Below are 17,870 nucleotides of genomic sequence, written 5' to 3' on the forward strand. Positions count from 1 at the left end.
TCTGGTAAGTAAGCTAGGTAGAATACATTCTCAAGAGGTTTCATTGTCAACATTGCTTAATACTTACCTTCAATCTTTTCACAGAGTTTATGCAGGCATTGCATAGGGCATCCCTCGCAAAGTTGGAGCTGAGCTTTGGAGGTTTGTTGCACAGCAGCTACAGTGAAAGCCTGTTTCAAAGTCATCATGATTTCATCAACCTAACGAGAACAAGAGAGGAAATCAAGGTTAAAATATTAAATTTTTTTTTCCACTGAATGCATCCGATGAAGTGAGCTGTAGCTTACGAAAGCTTATGCTCAAATAAATTGGTTAGTCTCTAAGGTGCCACAAGTACTCCTTTTCTTTTTGTGAATACAGACTAACACGGCTGCTACTCTGAAACCTGAAATTAAATGTGATTTCTGCTACACTAAGTTAGTGTTGTTTTCAACCCAACAAAGTCAGTCTCTTTAAAAAGGATACCTTCATTGTTTTGGGATTATGTTAGGATAATGAGCAGGGCACCCCTGAGATACTGACCTTCTGATTGTGGGTTTGGCTTTCAAAACCAATATACCTACTGAATGTAATCAGACCTCTCCATTCATTTTAATGGAAGTTCTAATTTTTAAAAACAAACAAAAACCCACGATATACAACGTGATAATGCTTGGTGAAGTATGAAGTGTTCCATGGCCCATGACCACTGCAGGCATGCCAGCGTAGGAGGTTATATTTATTTTGAATAGGATACATATTCTAACCTCTGCCGTCAACAAAAATTCAGTTTCTTAACAGTTTGCAATCTTGAGAACAATTACATTTTTATAAATGCAATGGGAGTTGAGATCAAACAACAAAAAAGCTTAGCACCTTATGATATCAGGCCTTTAATTTGCATCTCTTACCAGGGCTTCATCTGTGCACTGAAACACGTAGCAGACAAAGTAGCAGTCACCATTTCCTGACGACTCTCTACAGATGAACCCAAAGTGGTCCACATGTCTAATACCCTGGCACAAAAGAAGTAGTAACAAAAGAGTCAAAGTCAGTCATGTTTACAAGTTGATTTCATACATGTAATTATCACACCAACACATTAGACAGACGTCCAACAGCATCGTGGTAAACCAACTATCTCATTCCAGCTATATAAAAACCATCTAGCCTACTAAAGGATCTTGTAAATATATTTAAATCATAACTACTCATTTACAAATGTAGCAAACTGTAATGGATCTGCTGGGGAAGAACCTGCATGAACAGACAAATGCATGACCACATGACCAGACCAGATTAAGTTTGATCTCCAATGTACTGCAGTAAATGTTAAAACTCCTCCAAAGACATTGCATCCACACTGGGGACTTAATTCAGTGACTCTGACTCAAATTCAGTAGTACTTACTACTCAATTGTACTACTGTCAGTACATATATCTCAGAAAGAGGAAAGATTGCAGAATCAGGCCAAAGAATTGGAAACAAAACCCATATTACATTATTCTGGCAGTGCCCACAATGTGATAGCCCCAATACTGCAAAGATTTCTTCATATGCTTAACTTTACTCGATTTGAATAGTTCAGCTGAATTCAGTGCAGCTACTTTCGGTGTAGAAAATTAAGCATGCACAAAAGTCTTTGCAAGATCAGGGCTTCTGATAAGCAGTGTACAAAGGATGCAGGAGAGAAATATAATCACATTTTGTACAATTTATTTTATTTCATGAATACAAATGTATCTGTACCTCTACCTACCCGTTACTAGTTGGGCAATTTCATGTTGGTGTCATGCCACAAGTGGGTTTTGCATATTAAAGTCAACCTTCCATTAAGGATAGTAGAAAAGAGGCATGTGATTTGTTAAACCAAAAACCAGGAGCAGATTCACAAGAAAAACGTGAGTTTCAGTCAGTTATAACTAATTTGAATATTAGCAAACAATACATTTCTCTGGTATTCCCTATCAATGTTTGATTTGCTGAATACTCAAGATTGTCACTGTATCATGAGGATACCAAAATAATAGAACATGAATATTTTTGGACACATACTGGCTAGGAGCACCAAAAACAACAGCATGTATATGTAGCAGAGCAAGGCTAGTAATCATAAAATAATGTGAACAGCACAATGTCCTTGCTATAAATATTAATAACCTTTCATCAAGCTCCAACTGAATAAAGAAAAATAATTTAATATACATGTAGATATCCAACTTCTCATAATATGATAGTTGCATACTCATACCACTTGGAAAAAGTATTTTAACAAACGCAAACATTTGGCATTAATATTTCAACAGAAGATATTCATTAGAAAGACAATTAAATGATCTAGAGGCCTCAGGTTCTTAAATTCTAATTTCCTGTAAACGCCCAGGCTAGCTCTCTTAGGGTGTATACTGCAGAGCCCATCGTTATAATATCTGACAGTCAGTTCCAGAAAATATGCTTTCCAGAAAATATAATAAGGCTTGATTTTGACCTCCCCTATATATATATTTGCAACTCCATTGACTTCAAAAGGGTTTACTCCCACTGTATACCAGCATTAGCAAGATCAAGATGAAACTCATAAAAATTTTCTGTTGGTTACTCAGAATGTTGCACACTTCATGAAATTTTATTTCTGTAAAAACTCTTCTTGAGTCTGAGTGAGTTCCATTCCAGGGTCTTGTGGTATAACACTTAGATCTGGGAAAATGGAAATTCTATACTGATTCTGAATAATCTGCTAAATAGGATTTGCTTTGGAATTGGTCAGTATTCTTTGGAATATGTTAAAGTATAAGTAGATTACCTACAGCAGGCTGGAAGGAATCCTTTATAACCCTCTCCTCCCCTCCACAGACAAGTCCCTCAGAAGAATCAAGTATTTTTCTGCTCCTGGAAGCAGTTTTCTGAACTTGATGAATTACAATAAACAGTGATATAAGGACTCCTATGTTTCTATATTATTATCTACAAGCTTGGGTAGACAGTGTATAGCAAAGACTGTTGGATTCAGAGGCCACAGTACTCTTCAATTTCTAGATTGGTCTTAAAGCCTATTTTATGGCTATAGGACACATTTTATTTACTTATTTTAAAAGAGAATCAGTTCCATTTCTTGATGGACTGTTGGAGCAGGCCTCTCCTGACACTTCCAAAATTATTTTAGCAGACATATCCCTAACCATGCTTCAGATGGAACAATATCACAAGTCTGGTGTAAAGAAGGAACACAATTTGATCTCCATCTTTACAGAGAAACAAACTTCAGAAACATGCTAAGGTGGCACCAGCAGTCCTTCTTCAGTAGGTAGTGTCCTTCACTTCATTACAAACACTTTAAAAAATGCCCTAGTTTTTCAAAAAGAATTGCTGACTAATGCAGCAAGCACAGCATGTGTCCCTTCACCAAGTAGCCAGAACGTACCCCAGCTTGTTTTCTTAAAACTCCCCAAACATACATACTAACATGGGCTGTAACACTATGAACATGCCACCTATTCTGCAGAGCAATCCACTAACAAATTCACAAACTTCACCTTGTTCATAATCAAAAACGCAGTCACCCTATATCTTCGATTTTGAGTGGTAAAGGCGGTGAAACAAAAGGCCTCCCAGGCCTCTCATCGCCTAACCAGCAAAGCACAAAACATCTGCTTAATTTAAGCCCCAATGTATTCCCATAAATTCAAGGTGACCTCAAAGTTAAACACAGGCTTACGTGCTTGGCTGGATCAGGGCTGGATCAGTAGGAGTCTTGCATCACTAAAAACTCTGCCAGACTCACAAGACTAATACTTGCGAGCAAGGCAGAGTATTAAAGTAATCGGGATTTCCACTTTGAGAGCATGTGCTTGTTTCAATATCCCAATTGCTTCTAAGAACAAGAACACAGCAGGCAGAGCAGAGCAACTAGGACAGGCAACCTTAGCCTCCTGCCTTGTATCATAGTGGCAGCCATGTCCCAGCGCTAACAGCACAGTCAGAAGTAGGTGCCAACAGGCTCCAAGCATTATCATAGTTTGTGGGGAGGGCATGACAGCCGTTGTCTTCCCAAACTGCAAGAAGCTAGAAGGTGTGGAATTTGCCCCCTCCACCCCGTACACGGCCCCATTGGTCTGACTGGAGGTACCCCCTCAAATACAGAAATCAAACTACGCCTATGGCTCCAAGGAAACTCTGATACTGCTCTGTGGCTGGCCACACACGGATGTGAGAGTGAAGTAATCTGTTCCCTCCCCTCTCCTAGTGAGATGAAGAGAAGCTGTATATGTCCAGAGTAGCAGCTGTGTTAGTCTGTATCCGCAAAAAGAACAGGAGTACTTGTGGCACCTTAGAGGCTAGCAAATTTATTTGAGCATAAGCTTTCGTGAGCTATAGCTCACTTCATCATGCATCCGATGAAGTGAGCTGTAACTCACAAAAGCTTATGCTCAAATAAATTTGCTAGCCTCTAAGGTGCCACAAGTACTCCTGTTCTTTTTGTGTATATGTCCAGTATCCCTAACTGACAAACCACCTAGCCAGTAAAGCATTCTTCAGGCTTGAGGGGACCCTTAAGTCAGGAATTCACTTCCTCTGCTGGTTTGAGAGAGCCAGAGTTTAGTGATCTTGAGTTTACCTAATGATTCAGGATTCTGGCTGAAAAAGTGGCCTGAGGGGAGGTTAGGGTTCAGGTTCTCCTGTGATCTGGGAAGTTTTCTTCAATGGACACTATGTTGATTCAAAGGGTATTAGTTATATTAACACTGTTATTTTTATAACTAGTGCACATGCACTGAACAGGTGTGCAAGGAAAGTAGAGGAGAGGGTGCAAGGAGCCCCCTTCTGCATGCCCACACTAGCCCAGGCACGATGGTAGCCATTTCCTCATTTGTCACTTTCAACCATCTCACCCTCTTTTTGCATCTCTCCAATAGCTCTCCTTCTCCATCAGAATGAATTAACTATTTGTCTTCACTTTCAAAGCCGTTCATGGCCTATCATACACCGTTGAGAGGTCTTGCCTCTCCTCTGCCAATGATGCCAGCCTGTGTCACTCATTTGTTAAATTTTAAAACAAACACCTTTGGATTTCTCCTTCCCCGCTGCCCTTCACACATGGGAGTTCCCTGTAAACGTGCACAAAACTACCTCACTGTCCTCCTTCAAGTGTCTCCGTAAAATGCCCCTTTGCTGTGATGCCTGCAAAAAGTTTTGACAACGGTAGAGCAGCTATTGTGCTGATATCCAGCGCTTAATTTGTAATGAAAGAGATGCCGGGACTATGAACTACCAAGCTTAGAGGTGCCGTGGCTCAGCCCTGGCACAAATTAAGCACTGCTGATACCACTGTCCATCATGCTGACCAGTGTTATCTCATTATTTCTTTGTGAAACTGTTTTTTTATTCCACCTGTCACGGTTCCTCCCCCACTCTGAACTCTAGGGTACAGATGTGGGGACCTGCATGAAAAACCTCCTAAGCTTATCTTTACCAGCTTAGGTCAAAACTTCCCCAAGGTACAAAATATTACCCCCGTTATCCTTGGACTGGCCGCTACCACCACCAAACTAATACTGGTTACTGGGGAAGAGCTGTTTGGACGCGTCCTTCCCCCCAAAATACTTCCCAAAACCTTGCACCCCACTTCCTGGACAAGGTTTGGTAAAAAGCCTCACCAATTTGCTTAGGTGACTACAGATCCAGACCCTTGGATCTTAAGAACAATGAACAATCCTCCCAACACTTGCACCCCCCCTTTCCTGGGAAATGTTGGATAAAAAGCCTCACCAATTTGCATAGGTGACCACAGACCCAAACCCTTGGATCTGAGAACAATGAAAAAGCATTCAGTGTTTTACAAGAAGACTTTTAATAAAAAATAGAAGTAAATAGAAATAAAGAAATCCCCCCTGTAAAATCAGGATGGTAGATATCTTACAGGGTAATTAGATTCAAAAACATAGAGAACCCCTCTAGGCAAAACCTTAAGTTACAAAAAAGATACACAGACAGAAATAGTTATTCTATTCAGCACAATTCTTTTCTCAGCCATTTAAAGAAATCATAATCTAACACATACCTACCTAGATTACTTACTAAAAGTTCTAAGACTCCATTCCTGTTCTGTCCCCGGCCAAGACGACTACAGACAGACCCAGACCCTTTGTTTCTCTCCCTCCTCCCAGCTTTTGAAAGTATCTTGTCTCCTCATTGGTCATTTTGGTCAGGTGCCAGCGAGGTTACCTTTAGCTTCTTAACCCTTTACAGGTGAGAGGAGCTTTCCCCTGGCCAGGAGGGATTTCAAAGGGGTTTACCCTTCCCTTTATATTTATGACACCACCGGTCCTCTCTTGTCTGATATTTAGATTGTAAGCTACTTGGGGCAGAGACTGTCTTTTTGTTCTGTGTATGTACAGTGCCTAGCGTAATGGGGTCCTGCTCCATGACTGGGCTCCTAGACTCTGCCACAGTACAAACATATAGTATCAAACGTGCTCTCCTGAGTGCAAAGTCTTCTCTGAATTCACACTAGTCTCCTCAAAAGGGGCAGGGCCACCGTCATGTGCTCTTCTGCGATGGCCAGTAAAGCTGATTCTATACAGAGGTGGAATTAGTTGCCCTACAGTAGAGGCCCCCAAACTGTGGGGCGCGCTCCCCTAAGGGGACATGGGGGAACATCCAGGGGGGCGTGGTGGAGCTCAGACCAACCTCTACAGGGGATGGGGAGGGAGCGCCACCCAGCCCCTCCCCGCCCCAGCTCTGCTTTGGTCTTGCCCCCAGCTGCATCCCCAGCCCCATGCCTGGCCCCATCCCCAGCCTCGGCTCTGTTCGTGGCCCCGGGCCAAGGCTGGGGGCAGGGCCGGGAGCAGAGCTGCACTTGGCCATGGGCCCAGCTGCCAGCCCCTAGTACAGCCCAGCTGTGGCTATGCTCTGGCCTCCACCCCCAGCCTCGACCCGGCCCCAGCCCCAGCTGTGGGCACAGCCTCGCCCCCCTGTCTGCACCCCGCCTCCATCCCTCCAGAGCCGCAGCCACCCCTGGCCTCGGAGGTGCATGGACTGGAATAAGGGGAGGCGCGACCCTCAAAAGTTTGGGGATCACTGTACAGTAAACAACGTCCATCTTCCCTCTATAACCCTGGAGGCATAGCATCAGCCTTCACCAGCTCCTGCTGGGGTAGCGTATCTCTGCACCTCTTTACTATGAGCTGAGTGCAATAACTGTATATATCTGTGTGGTCTACAAAATAAAAGTAACCTGAATTTGACTGTTATTTTTGAAGAGTCTTCAATTAACTCTGAAGCACTGTTTATGCCTTCTATTTCAGTAACTGATAATGCACTGCATAACACACATACAGCCGAGGGAACCCTGAACTTGCACAACAGTGAATCATGTCTTCTGGAATCAGAAAGCAGAACTTGACAGGATATTCGGTCCACTTAATTTTTTATTGCACAGAGAAGAGAGTCTTGACCTCAGACGTTACAAGGCTAAACATTAAACAAGAAATGAAGGCCTTACAAAATTACAGATTGCCAAGGGGTCTACTCACCCATGACATCTGGGGATCCACTTGGAACGAATTGGGAGGGGAGAATCAATGAGTATTCATGAATGGCAGAACCACCATAAAAATTAATGCACTATCAGTTTACCTGAGAGCAAAATGATATTTCCTTGAAGCTTTTCTCAAGTGCTACTTTTTTCGTGTCAGGACTGATGAGGTAAACTTCAGACTGCCCAATCTAAAAACAGTTAAATAAAAAGAGGAATACATTTAGCTTCAAGAAACATTATGTCAAATTTGTTCCAACTAAAAAATGTTCTTTGGGTATGAGAAATCTCAAAATTTATTCCACTCTACACTTTGACTCAATGTAGATTTAAATTACAATAGTACAACACGCACCACATTTTGCATGAGAGAGAAAAAACTGATGCAATGTTGGACTTGCACATACTATTAAATTTATAGCATTGTAAAATATTGAATTGGAATTTCGTTCTGTTTACCAGGCAAAGGAAAAATTAAAGGACCTGCATTTAACTAGAAAATAGCGAAACTATACTTACAGCAAATCCTGTATCTTGGCAAGGTGTTAGACTAGATGACACTTGCAGTCCCTTCTAACCCTATGGTTCTGTGATTCTACAAAAAATCAGTTTTCCCACGACCTTAGCACATGTCAATTTAATCAGTTATGTGATGAAACTGCAGTGATATCGAAAGGCAGGCTTGGAAGCTGACCGAATCCCCACTTATATTTTTTTTAAAGTGTTGTTAGATGTACATAGTACTTAATATAAAGGCAACGTATCTCAAGCTATAGAAATGAGGTTACTGAAGTACATTTTGATTTACTGGAGTACATTTAGCCGTAGACCAGTTTTGTAGCAGTAACCCTCTAGCTGCTGAGAAGCACTGCCAGGTGTGAACAGGAAATTTTTTCCCAGACAGGCACTAATTTTAAGGGTGAAACAGCTGTTCATGATTTTTCACCATTTTTATGAGACTCGATATGGGCCAAGATATAATGTTTAAATTGCAAAATTGTTGCCAAGTCTCTGGGGGCTACTTCCTAGTTGCCAGAAGATTGTATCTGCAGCCTGGTGAATTTTAGGCTGTTTTCCTCTTAGGAAGGTGGAATCTCCATACATGCACAAAAAACAAACTAAACCCAAAAACTACAGCCACCTACAATTCCCAGAATGTACATTAAACCATCCAGTGCATCCCAGACACCTGGCTTACTGGAAAGAATCATCCAAGAGTGTAGGGGAGGAGAGTTGGGCCTCCTTATTTTGTCTGTTCTAAGCACTTCCCCATTGATTCATTCTTGACCCTTTCTCTTTCTTTAGTCTCCAAAAAACTTCCCACCATCTCCTTGTCCCCATGGCTTGTTTTCCTTTGCAGACCCCCAGGGCTGACCTCTTTTGCTTGGTGGGAGGCCATTCATCTCCTTGCCACTCAGCAGACCTCTCCTCTGTTTTTTGCTGGCTGCCTATTCTCGCGGCAGGAGACTAGCTCCCACTTCTACCTCATGCAGTTGCCACTGTCAGAGGAGTGCATCACTGTACCTAGGGCACTGGCCAGGATAGCAATCTCCCAGGATGGTTTATTAAAACAAGAGACTGTTCCAGCCAGATTAAGGGAATTGGCAAGCATCCTAGTTTAAATGTTTTTCATAACACCTAATGTGTCAAATACTCAGCCTCTACTATATGTTTCATATGAAGTCACAACAATAACCACTGCATGTAAATAAAGTTTAATTCAAGACTGATCAATATTAATTGGCTAACCAATGAACCCCAGCACTGTGATCAGCTATGGGATGGTGGATACTGCAGCCCCTGACCAAGTCATTTCACTTCCTGCTACTGAGAGGCGTTCCAACCAGACACAAGAAATTCAACTTCGCATATTAAAGAAACACCCTTTGTGAAATATTAGGAGACTAGGAAGCCACCAGGCAAAAGTAACCAAAGTTAAAAGCTGAAAAAGAAGCCACATCTGAAAGTCACGCCACTTTTTTGGGTGGCTAACTCTATACATTCAAGTCTGAAGCACATTGAGGTTCGAGTCAAAATTTTCAGTTTCCACAAACTGGGGTTTAAATTACACACCTCTTTCAGCGTTGTGGCAATTTAGTTAAAGTGCTACTTAAGTCCCAAAGTTCACCAGGTGGGGGGTTGGAGCTAAATATCTCCCTCTGCATTCTCCCCTCATCCTGCAAATATTTGCCATAGTCTAATAGTTTGAAACAGTATTCATTTAAAAACTAAGACTTAATTATTTTAAATGAGGCTATTGTATTTTCAAGGTGACAGAACCTGCCCCGAGGAAGGATGGTACATAAGGTACGGCTCTAGTGGGGCATACACATTTTCCCCCCCACATCTCCAATTTACCTCCCTGAAAAAGCCAGTGTACAGCTGCAGAGCAAAAGTTCTAGAATAGTCATAGCTACTATTGTCCCTAAGCTCATCCCTCGAGACATAATGATTACACTTCCATTCTGCAGGTGTAATGTCTCTGGGGTCCCTGTTAAAATAGTGCATCTCCTCCACTACAACAGGGAAGGTCTTGGCTCAGAGCCATAAGAAAGCCCTATGAATTTAGTCTGACACAATCTAAGGGCATGTCTACACTACAAAATTAAGTCGACCTAACTTACATCGCATACAGTCGCCGCAGTAATTACATTGTTTGTGCATGTCTACACTTTGTTCATTCTGTCGGCAGTGTGCGTCCTCATCACGACCGCTTATGCTGATTGCACTGTCAGTGTGGAGTACTGTGGGATGGCTTCTGATAGCCAGTAACAGTTGATGTAAGCAACACAGTGTCTTCACTGACTTTATGCCTCTTGTGAACATGGAGTTATTAAGTCAGCGTAGCGAGGCAGTTACATCAGAGGGAGCAAAATTTTAGTGTAGATACTTACATGGTTAGGTCTGCCTAGCATCGACCTAACTCTGTAGTGTAGACCAGGCCTACATTTTAAAAGTATTTAAAAAAACTTTGCACTAAACTTTGCACTGTATTTAAAAAAACTTTGTACTAAAAAACACAGAACCACCACCCCTTCTCTCACCACCTCCATCTCCAGGGATAGCCAGCCAAAAGAAACACACACAAGTTCTTAATGTACCCAAGAGATAAGCTCAAGATAACCAGCCAAAATATTGTCTACTATACTACCTCTCATTAACCAGTGTTGTACAGAATATAGTAAACATGAATTTATTTGCAATATAGCAGGAAAGCGAAGCAAAACTAACCTATACCTCCCTTCAAATCCTGACCTTAAACTATGTGGCCTACCACAGTAGGGGTGTAGCTGTCTAGGTGAATTTTGGATATAAACAGGTCAACCTGGTGCCAACCTCAACCACAGTCTGCTCAAAACTACTGTAATAACCCACAATTACACATACACACCGATTACTACTGGGAGTAGGTGCAGTGAAACTGCAGAAGCACCTTAACTAAACTGCTTGTTATGGGACACAAAAGGAGTGCTTGCCCGCAGCCAAGTTCCAAAGATCCTGTGCTCTAAATAGGTAGCATCTCTCACCTATAAAGTTGTTTCTGCTGTAATTATTTAGCATAATACACACACACACTATATATATATATATCACAGAAATAATAAAAGTTAGTCCCAGCCTTTACATCAGACCATTATCAATAATATTCCCTAATAATTTCTCAACCTTGTATTTTTGAAGCTCAACGTTTTATGTGGTGCTGTTTTAAACCATTTCACTTAATATACTTTGACAATGTAAAACAGGTTTTTACACTGAATGATAAAACTCTACAAAGAAATATGTACATTTGTATGTGTAACTTAAGCTCCAATAACTGCAGAAAGTTATTCAAGGAGGAACTCCTATCTTCTCAGGACATTTCTTTTGCATTTCCTATCGAGTGTTAAGAGACATAAAATGCTTGCAGTAGTTGCAATTTGTTTTACCGTGAATAACATAGTCCGGTTTCCTGCAATATCTGTTGGCTGCACGACGTTGTGTCCATAGCTAAGTTGACGTTTTAGGTTCAGCGAAGTCTCAGTTTCATCAAAAGAGCTGGCAAAACTGTTACTCCTGCAACTCCCATCTTGAAAGTCCCTCTTAAAAGAAAAGGAACGCAGCCCAGGCTGAGAATAAGATTTCCTAATTGGCCTTTTCTCTTCTTCTTCACTGACCAAGGGTTGGAAAACAGATCGCAATTTATCACTGAATGATAATCCTCCGGAATTATTGGCAGTTTCGCGTTGTTGGGACAATGAATTAAATTCCAATTTTTTGGTACTACTAACATGGTTAAATTTTTCGATGCATTCATCTATTAGTGCTGGGGGTGCATTTTTGTGTGCTACTGTCACTCGTCCACAGAACAACACCTCAAACTTTTTGGAAAAAGGGTCTTCAACATCAGATAGATTATTCTGAAACTCTTCTTGGCGAGCGATTTTTCCAGCCTGTCGAATGGAGCTAATAATCTCAGGCACCTACGAGAAAGAGAAAAATACAGTATCAACAAATGGTTCTTTATGCTTAAGACATTGGAATGCTAAAAGGAGACTCCTAATGTCAAATTTCCATTTCCAATTTCCAAGTGGCCACTAATTTTGGGTTCCTCCTTTTCTGAGAGATCAGCTGGGGACATCGTGAATTTATCTCAAACAATATGTGCATTAGCAGCTAGATACTGTTCAATAGAAAACCTTGCAGGGAGGATGAAAACTGGTTCATTTGCTTCCCTAACAAGAGACCTGATCTTCCAAGGTGCTAAGGATTTCCAAAAAAGCCTCTGGACTGATTTAAATCAAAACAATTTAAATCACAAATTTTAATGGTGATTTAAATCAGCAAGCAGAGAACCTTGATTTAAATCATCAATTTTAATTGTGTTCTGCATTTGTACATTTTAGTTATTTGCCTGAAGAAAGGTTGATTCTCATTGGTTGGTAACCATTAAAACATGTTGATTTGCAACTAATTATAGCTTTTAGACGACTTTTGGTGCTTCTTTTTTGCTAACTAGGAGAATAAACTATATCTATATACATTTATTTAAGCAATTATACAGCTTAATTTAGGTTTATTCAGATCCTCAATTTTTACATTTTTATTATGTTAAGAAATGCATCATTCACCATGCTGTGCAGAGAATAAAATTATGTTCTCCATGCAGTAAAAGTGTCAGAACACCGTTCCAGTGTGTTCTAGTCCTGGGTCAAGGGACAGACTACTGAATAACCTATGGTGGACCCCAAGGAGATTCCACTGAGGGAACCACTGTACTAGATGATTCATTTTATACTTCTGATTTGTGTCAAGCTCTGTTTGGCTGGAAATTGAATGAATAAAGAATGTGCAAAAACCAGCACTTAAAATGTATTTATTAGTTAAATAAAACTAGTTTAAATGCCCCAAGAAGAAAAGTTTATTAAAATGTTTTGCATTTAAAACTGATTTATTAAAAAAGGAAGTATCATCAATAGTTAATGAATTGCACTGATGGTTTCTGGTCACCATGTCATTGAAAATTTTAGAACTAGTAGGTTTCATCCTCCCACAGCTAGTTTTCATTCACAGATTAGAAGAGAAAAAACTAGTTTCCTGCTTTTTCAGCTCCCAACTGGTTTTTAAACTTTGAATGAAATAGTCATTGAGGTAAACTAGTGTGTTAAGTCAGAGCGTCCAAATAAAATTTGCTGAGAATACGAAGTTGGGAGGCATGATTAATACAGAGGAGGATCGGAAAAATATACAGGAAGATCTGGATGACCTTGAAAACTGGAGTGACAGAATGGGATGAAATTCAACAGTACTAAGTGCAAGATCATGCACTAAAAATTTCTGCTGCAACTTGGGGGCTCCTTAGTAGAAAGCAACAGAGACCTGAGTGTGGTGGTCAATTACAGGATAACTATGAGCCACCATTGTTCAAGGCACTGGTAAGACCTCAATTGGAATAAACAAATCTGGTCACCCATATTCAAGAAAGATTAATTTAAACTAGAACAGATGCAGAGAAGAGCTACCAGGATGATCGGGAAATGGAAGGCCTATCTTATGAGAGGATACTGGAAGAGCTTGTCATGTTTAGTCTAGCAAAAAAATGGTTGAGAGGGGATATGATTGCTCTGCATAAATATATTAGTGAGATAATTCCAGAGAGAGTGTAAAGCTATTTAAACTAAAGGATGGTGTTGGCACAAGAACAAATTGATATAAACTGGCTATGAACATATTCAGGATGGAAATTAGAAAGTTTCTAACCATCAGAAGGTGAGGTTCGGAAACAGCCTCCCAATAGGAGTTGTGGGGGCAAACAACTTAAATTAGTTTTATGAGAGAAGGGGAAATTTATGAGTGCAATTGTATGATGGTGTTGCTTATGATGGTAGGGGGCTGGGCTCAAGGGGCTCACTTCTGGCTTTCATATGTTCCTCAAAGCTCATGCTTCAGAGTTTCAGCAGGAGTCAGGAAGGGCTTGCCTCCACCCCCTTCACCTGCCTGCCCCAATGTATTCTGGGAGGGTTTTTCTTTAAAAAATACAATTCCTTCCTCAAAGCATCAGGGATGGACATGACTAGAGATGGGAAAATGGAGATGGGGAAGGCCAGAGCTCTGAGGTGGCACCAAGCTTCTCTTGCTCAGGTGCTTGGCTGGCTGGTTCTCGCTCACATGCTCAAGGTCTACCTGATCACCATATGTGGAGTCAGGAAGGAATATATCCCCATTGACAGTGACCTTTGGGTTTTCTCACCTTCTTCTGCAGCATGTGGGTGTGGGTCGCTTGCCAGGATTATCTGGGTATATCTCACTTAATCCTTTCCTTGTCATTAGGGGAACCTCGAGCTCTGGTGTATCTCAGTCTTTCCTATTTTCTGTTAGTGACACATAACTGTATAATACTTTAGTCTCATTTCAGTTGTTCGATTTAGTGTGCAGGTGCTGGGCGGTGTGGGTGCCCGTGGTATACAGAAAGTCAGACTAGATGATCTAGTGGTTCCTTCTAGCCTTAAACTTAAGACTCTATGATCTACTTGAATAAAATGAAATTAAGAAATTATTCTCTCTGCCCCTACAAAAGAGGTGACTGCTGTCAAAAGTTGGTTTAACCCTTCAACAAACTCCAGCTCCAGATGCTTAGCCAGCAACTTCCACCAGTTCAGTGGTTTGACTTTCTTTAAAACTTAGCAGCAAATATGTACTGCTTACTATTATTTTTTGTATTTAATGTAAATGATTTTAATAGATTATAATCAGTTTAGGTCTGACATAAGATGCCAATTTCAAATTTAATTTTAAATAGGTTTATATTTTTAAATTAAACCTCTATTTAATTTAATAATTTAATTTTTAAAAATCCTCAGTTTTCATCCACCCTAGCCTCTACAGCTCACACCAAGTGTTAGTATCAAGTTCAAACTCAAAAAGGAAAGAAAAATAACATTCTAGAATATAACAGTAGCCACAAAACAATCAGGAATGCCAAGCATTAATGTTATTGGTAGGTTAATAGCAAATCTTGCACACTTGTGATAACCTTCATAGTAGCACATTCTACCATTAGACCAAAGTGTTTTTGACAGAAAGTAATTTTGTTAGAAAGAAACAAAATAATTCCTTTTGTCATATAATTCTATAATTCCACACAGTGGGAGTCCTATCTAAATTAATTTAAGAAACATTCCACCATTTTCATGGAATTCACGTTAGGAAATACTCAGTTATGATCCACAGAAACTATAAATTATAAACAAAAGCCCAACTACTATCAGAGGCCAATATTTTAATTTATTAACATGAACTGAATCAATAATAGTTGGAAATCACGTCTGCTGTCTGAATAGCACATGCAAGGCTTCTTCCAATGGACTGCTAGGCTCATATTTATATAGTGTATACCATACTTGATTATGTCACACTGCTTTGTGTTCTTTCTCAGTAAAGGATTATATCATCATATCAGCAACAAAGGCTGTAGAACAAACACAAACCTGCTGCCACAGTGTATTCATCCAGCAGAGAATACTGCCAGGTATTTAACAATCCAGAGTGATTTTGACAAAAGACCAACGAATACATAATTTTCTACAGAAATGGATCTCATCTAGTGAAAGAAGAAATTTAGGATTAAAGCCACTTTCAGAATGATTATGTTCATGAAAATTTGATTGCTGATGCTGCAGCAGGAGGTCTGGAATAGCATTCTAAAACATTTAAATCAGTTAAATCATACATAGAGGAAAAAGACAATGGGTCAGGACTTAAAAATTCTATTCCCAGCTATGCCACTAATTCGCTGAGCAGCTTTGGGCCTAGACAGCTCTGTGCCTTGGTTTTAACATATGTAAAATGGAGATGGTAGTTCTTGTTACCTCCAAGGGTGTTGTGAGGCTTATTATTTAATATGCCAGACTGTGTGTTCTTCCCTTTCTAGATTGGTGTTCGATCATATTAAAGAAGTTCTGTATTAAAATCACAAATGAGTTTGATTCCCCACAGTTTAAATTCCAGGGTATTACTAATTAAGAGGTCTCTTGGTTTGTGGTACTGTTTCTCTCCCTCTATGTGTGAAACTTGCAAGCTGCTAATTGCGTTAGTACATTCTAAGACAGAGTTTGTTCTCAAAGCAATTCACACAGAGAGAGACTCAAAGCAATGTTCTGTAACAACAGAAACAGCACCCAGAGACTCCCCACTCTTTTGTTGTATTAACAATTGTGATTAAAACAGAGAAAGAGGATGTATGTGGATGGATGCTTGGTGTGGATAATAACTGAATGATCAGGGAGGTGCCAGCCTAAGAATCCAGTGTCCATCGGCTGAAGAAGGCGTCAAGTGGAAATAACCAGAGGACCCCTGGAGGGCAGACTGGAATCCACCCAACAGCCTCAAGAATGGGAGAACCAAAGAACAAGATAACATCTAGCAGCATGGAGCCGTCAGGAATGTGCTATCTGCTGATTGATTCAGCAACAGCATGATGAAGCAATTCCCATAGACGGACATAGGAAGAAACTCCTATAAAAATGGACTCTAGAAAGTGAGAACTTTGGGGGGGTCTGATTCTGCAAACCAACTTCCAGGAGCATCAGATGAGCATCTGACAAGGCCCTGCTCCCTCCTCATGTCCAGGCCACCTGGCCAGTGACTTGGCATGAGCAACTCTAATGCTGGTAACCATGATAACAACCTTGCAGAACCTCTGTGTGTGTGTGTGTGTGTGTGTGTGTGAATGAATGTGTGAATAAATACGAGATTGAATGGAATGTTATAACTATAACTAACTGCTTACTAGGATTCTTTCTGTATTCACAATAAATGTGGTATTTTGCCTTTTTCCCTTTAATAAGATCCTATTGGTTTTTAATTTATTGGCACAACATTTGAAGGCGAAAACGGCTGTGGGGTACTTTAAGCCATTTTTGCACCCTCCCTAATTCTGGCCCTGTCCAGAGGCACTATTTAGAGTAGGTGTAAGGTTGCCTTATGTGCCAAGTTTTAGGTGACCATCTAGGGACTGTTTACTCCAGCATAATAGCTTCCTCTCACACCCTCTCTACCCACTGCAGAGCCAATATACCAGACCCTTAGGACTCAGTGTTTATAAAGTACTTTGAGACATTCTCCTGAAAGCTGCTACTTAAGTGCAAAGTGATATTCCTGGAATTGAAGAGAAACTGGGAGTTGGATGAGGTTTGGCAATTTCTGATTCAGATTTGTGAATTGTAAGGAAAAAGTCCTTTCATCTAGCCACATAACTTATGTAGTGTGTCAATTACACATATAATTTGGTTATATATAGCCACATTTCAGGCTATGTCTGCATGAGCGTTTTCTAGGAAATCTTCTCTTGTTCCATCACCAGTACAGCTCCACCAGTGGGAGTGCCAGAGTAGACCAATTACAAGTATTCGTAGGACCATGTGATCCAGACATGCTCTGAGCAGGTTAGATGACACGATAGGCTAAAGACACTGACAGCTGAGCCACATTCCCATTCTCATCATTGCTACCATTACCAAGACTGTGGTGGTGGTGATGCAATAGAGGGAGATTTCCTGGAAAATGCTAACGTCTGCAATGCAAAAATAGCCACTAAATGGAGCTTACCCCAAATCAGTGAAACAATAGTTTTATCCCTCCACGCTAGGAATTTGCACCAGTACAGCAACTCCAAAAGGTGTAGTAGGGGATAATTCCCAGTCTAGATAGGCCTGTGACCAATTGCTAATGCATTGTTACTGAATATGTTTTCTTCAGTGTTTATATCCCTTAGATACCCTTTGGACCTTCATGAGACTGCTGTTCTATAGCAAACTGGGCCTTCTATGCAGACATAATTTAACAAACAAAAAGACAAACCTAAAATCCTAGGTTTAC

General features: G+C 40.5%; 1 protein-coding gene across 3 annotated transcripts in view; it reads right to left on the reverse strand.

Moving 5' to 3' along the window:
* Positions 1–17,870, reverse strand: part of TBC1D1 (TBC1 domain family member 1) — a 205,463-nt gene that overhangs the window by 104,577 nt on the left and 83,016 nt on the right. For all 3 annotated transcript variants that reach the window (XM_073342291.1, XM_073342290.1, XM_073342288.1), the window contains exons 3-6: positions 11,444–11,977; positions 7,616–7,705; positions 891–995; positions 68–200 (exon numbers count right to left, since the gene is read on the reverse strand). In XM_073342291.1, the coding sequence (XP_073198392.1) occupies positions 68–200; positions 891–995; positions 7,616–7,705; positions 11,444–11,977 (862 nt within the window). The remainder of the gene's footprint in view (positions 1–67; positions 201–890; positions 996–7,615; positions 7,706–11,443; positions 11,978–17,870) is intronic.

This window comes from Lepidochelys kempii, chromosome 4 (assembly GCF_965140265.1).
Source record: "Lepidochelys kempii isolate rLepKem1 chromosome 4, rLepKem1.hap2, whole genome shotgun sequence".
NCBI classification, from domain to species: domain Eukaryota; kingdom Metazoa; phylum Chordata; order Testudines; family Cheloniidae; genus Lepidochelys; species Lepidochelys kempii.